The sequence below is a fragment of the Cydia splendana genome, chromosome 12, assembly GCF_910591565.1.
Source record: "Cydia splendana chromosome 12, ilCydSple1.2, whole genome shotgun sequence".
NCBI lineage: Eukaryota > Metazoa > Arthropoda > Insecta > Lepidoptera > Tortricidae > Cydia > Cydia splendana.
Window position 1 is genome coordinate 5,636,032 of NC_085971.1, and position 4,686 is coordinate 5,640,717.

Sequence of the window (4,686 nt, forward strand, 5' to 3'; positions counted from 1 at the left end):
TTTGCAACGTTTACCGTTTACGTAACATAATTATTTTTTATCATGAAACTTATTACAAACAACATTTAACGCGTCTATCGTGAAACGTGACTGCACTTCATTTTTGCGGGACTTGGTTTTCAATAACGAAATATCGTGTTGGATAGTGATTATTATAGTGAAATACTTAGTTTGACTATTATTAGTGTTTAACTCGTTTGTCATTAACTCATTAAAAAACCGATTATTAAGAAACCGAACGATTTTACAAATTGAACACAAACAAAACTTATAAGTGCTTGTTGCTAGGCCTACATGAATAAATTATATTTGAACTTGAAACAAAAAACAAGTAATTTATTATATTTTATATTTATATTATTTATACTCTATATAGATGCTAGTTCTAAAGTTGACAAATGTTTACTTTCGATTCTCTTTTCGTACTTAAAAATCCGAAAATCCTTTAATGTCACGAACATTGTATACTAGTATAGCCGCGTAACTATAGGGCGACAGGGGGCAAAATGCCTCATATGTCTGGGCCATATATTATGACTCGACAATACAGGTCAGGCATGAGTATAGGAGAAACTAAGCTAAAAAAAACAACGGGTTGCACTCCGGGAGTGCCGGCAGAAGCGAAAACTCAATGACTAGTGCAAAATGTCTGCAGCACTATGTATAATTGAGGTTAACGCCATCTAGCGTTATTTCGTCGCATTACTTGAAACCCCTAAGCACACCACTGTGAGTACTAGAGTTATATTAGTACCAGTTTGAGGGAAACTCACTAGATGGCATTTAAATCAAAAAAGAAAAACTCAATGACTTTGTAACAGTGTCCGTCACACTTGACGTCACGTCTTACGTCTTACGCTCTCGCGAGTTTAACATTTTTTCCCCATCACAAAAAGTGCTCTGCGCCGCTAAAGAAGTTTTCACTTTAAAAAAATAGGTAATACGAGAGAAGACCACCCATGCGATAAATTTATCGCGGCCCGTTTTAGCAATTACCACTAATTGTCATTCATCGAGACAGGTAATATGAATGATTGCATTGCAAGACACTCGTTGCCAGTAACAGTATTCTAATAACTTGTGTTTATTATCTGTGGTGAGGTTTATTACGGTAATAAAGCATGTTCAACTGATGTATTTAAATGCGATAGTGTAGGTGGCCGGTAGCGACTAGGGGACTTAACTGACAATTGTACCTTATTACGAGGAGATAAGGAATGATAATGAATTGTTTTGTACAACAAGAGCATCGCCTCAGCTAAAGAGACCTGGCGTAGGTCAGGTAGGCAAGTTACAAAGGAGTCTTAGACAAAATATCGATATAAAAAGGATATTCCTTATCTTACCTGACATTACGGTAACTTTTGCCGAAAATTCATTCAGTATATGCGTGAGATGAATATATCTACCTACAAATATAAACAATACACCAACGTTTTTTTTTAATTGAAATTCGCTTCTATGTGTCATTGAAGCGTCATTGACCGAGTTGAGCGTTACATAACAACCGTCGGTCGTTATGTTGCTATGTTTACTTTAACGAGTCTCGACTTGCTCGCGTAGATCGAAATATTACAATAAAATACGGACAAACCAATTTTGTCAGTAACACTAAAAGTATACGCATCCCTTACTTTTGGGGTTATAATAGGTATAGTTTTATTTTTAAGCTGACCGACTAGGACTTGAGAGCTCATTTTGCGAACAATGGCATGCATTGTTCTCGGTTGTTTGAAACTACCGCAAATAGAAAGTAACAAATAATGCATAAAATTAACTACCTAATTCTCTAAGTTAAAAGGTTGACATTACAATAACTATCACGAATTAGAGCGTCTAGTAATAGTTTCTGATGTAAAAGCTACCAACGAGATCCTGCATTAAATAAATTAACATGAAGATCCATTGATCTTGATTTCGATTTTCATTTTATTACTCTGAAGAATCATTTATTACATATTTGTCATTACGCTAAGTATATTACCTAGCGTGTGTAGCAAAAATCAGGTGCACTTTTCAGCTTGGGATGGCAGAGTTACAAAATTTAAACTTAACCTGATACTAGCCTGATACTTGTTTAACATTCTTAAAATAAATATCTACAATAGACACATTCAAGTTCGCTTCAAATTTAAATTACATTCTAAGTCACACAATTAATTTCTCAAGTTTTATAAAGACTCACTTTTGGTTAACCAATCATAGCTGGCCATCTTTTAACATTTAATATTTTTAACATTTTAGAATTTACTACAAATAATATGAATGTCTTAATTAGGTACCTTTGATCTCTTTATTAAGCGAATAGTTTAGTTGGGATTCTAGCAGCGTCTAGTGATTGGTTTACCGTTCCATTAGTCCATTTCCATCACGCAGGAATCGCAAGATGTTCACGCTTAAAAAGTCCATAAAAAATCCAACTGGGTTATTTAACACATGGTTTACGATCACATATTGAGCAAAACACGTATTAGCACTTTCACATAAAATTAAACTTATATTAACACCATTTTACGAAAGAATTGGTCTAAGTTTGAGCATGAATCGAGCGTATACCGACTTGTACGTCCGCTCTGTTACCCGTCGGTAGCGGACTGGCGGGGCGGGCAGAGGGGGGAGTCGCACTTTTGGCGCCCTCTCTTTGAAACTCCATTCGACAAGTCTCCGGCAAGTTCATATAAAGCACCTGTCCCTCCAAGTCTCGTATTATTCTCAAGCGAGACTCCGATCCGCCTGTAACGGCAGCTAGCCTAAGCTAACTCATATCGTCCTTAAGTATACTCAATATGTCTAGTGAAAAATACATTTTTATCGCGTCGGTGTGCGTGGTGGCGATATTCGTCAGCAGATCAACGGCAGGACCGGCGCCAAAGGTTGTCAACATTGAGGACGTCCTAAACCGGACTGTCTGTCCCTTCAAAGTGGACATCGACATAAACGAGGATCGAGTGCCGCGGCGGATAAAAATGATCCGCTGCGCCGAACAACCCAACCACTGGTGCAGGGCGAACGCGATCCCCGACCACGAGTGCTGCCATCACAAGCACTCCAACCACGAGATGGAATGTGTGGAGGTGCGGGACAAGGCGCTAGTGTACTACAAGAGCTCAGATCGGACGGACTACATGGACGTGACAGTGGGCTGCACCTGTATGATAGGGACGGTGAACACAGTGCACGCGGGATCATAGGGCCTCCGTCGCGGCCGGCGCCGACACCGCCGCTGCCGCGCTCGGCACATGGTACAAAGTTCCTATTCGCACCCTCGCAAATGCGGTCGGCGACATAAGACTAAAAAATTCGTGAGAAAATCATGAAAACAGTGCGCATCAGTGAACGATAAATAGGGTCGTGGACCAGTCAAATCTTTGGCTATGAAGAATCAGGTACTATGAAGTTAGAAGAGAAACGCATTCTGCAAAATGACAATAATCCACCTTCTTTAAATGAGTTTTTATTGATTGTAAAATGTAATTGAAAGCGCAAAAATTTTTTTTTTGTTTTTTCAATATGTGTCCGTAAGTTTGATTTAATGACCGATGTGAAACTATTTAATTTATTTGAGTATTGGAATTGTATATAGGCTGAGAATGAAGTGAACGCTTGTTTGTCAGAATGTGTCTGTAATTTATTTATTTATTAACTAGGACAATTTTATGGTTGTGATTTAAATGGACTTTGCCGCGGACTAGCGGAGTATACATAGGTATTCATGAAAGGTTGCTTAAATTATTAAAAGTATTATGTTAGAGTATTAAATTATTGTTATGTTTGTAAGTTAGGTAAATGTTAAGTGTGTTGTTAGTCAGCTAGTGAGAAATTGTAATTGTGACCAGTGAACTCGCAGGCCGAGCCAAAGTCCATAATGCCCTCTTTATAAGATTATTGTAATAGGAAAAATAAATTGTTTTTTTACCAAACTATATTTTGTTACATTTCCCACCTGCACTATTTCTTCCACCGTACCCAACTTTTCCTTGTGAGAAAAAAAAACTTAAAATTATTAAAAGACCAAATAACTTAAAGGTTGAAAATTAACATGAAATGTATCCACATTAATATCATGTGGAAATGCTGTAAGTATTTTGTTTAGTTAGTGGGATTCATTTTAAATAAAATCAAGAAAATGCTTGATCAAGTTGTAATTATGTGGTCATTGTAGCAAGAAGATTAAATTACTTAGTTTACAATATTGAACCTAAAATGCCCAACCACTTATTTAATAAATTTTTACTTAATATCACTGGGTAATTCCAAGTGGTAAGATCACATAGACTTTAATCGTCTTGCAAAATTATACGCCAGTCATCTGCAAGTGTGCTAAACTATCAAAAATAAAAACAAATTAATAGAAATAGAATCCCTTCCTATATGAAGTAGCAAGATTTCTCTTAGTAGAGAGTTCTTGTGTGAGTTCTAACCCCCTTATTCATAAAACTTTTACTGATTTAGTTAAATTATGTTTTATCCCTTTCTTACAAATACATAAGTCAAAATGACAGATAAGGACAAACGATTATTACCTAATTGAGGTTTGTAGCGCGTTTATGCATAAGGGGGTTAGTAAGTACGTTGCCTATAAATGCCAGGTACCGTGCCATAAGGGCAGCCGAAAACACCGCACCTCTAATGTTGTTCAAGGGTAGTATTAACTATTACTATTTCAGTTGTGTATAGTTGTTCTGA

At 36.9% G+C, this 4,686-nt stretch overlaps 1 protein-coding gene across 1 annotated transcript; it reads left to right on the forward strand.

Moving 5' to 3' along the window:
- The first annotated feature begins 2,281 nt into the window (after positions 1-2,281).
- LOC134795769 (uncharacterized) lies at positions 2,282-3,908 on the forward strand. Its single transcript, XM_063767706.1, has one exon. It carries the CDS (start codon positions 2,787-2,789, stop codon positions 3,189-3,191), a length of 405 nt encoding a protein of 134 aa, XP_063623776.1. The 5' UTR covers positions 2,282-2,786; the 3' UTR covers positions 3,192-3,908.
- Positions 3,909-4,686: the final 778 nt, after the last annotated feature.

Coding starts and splice junctions, on each gene's coding strand:
- LOC134795769 (XM_063767706.1), top strand. CDS start 2,787: ATGTCTAGTGAAAAATACATTTTTATCGCGTCGGTGTGCGTGGTGGCG.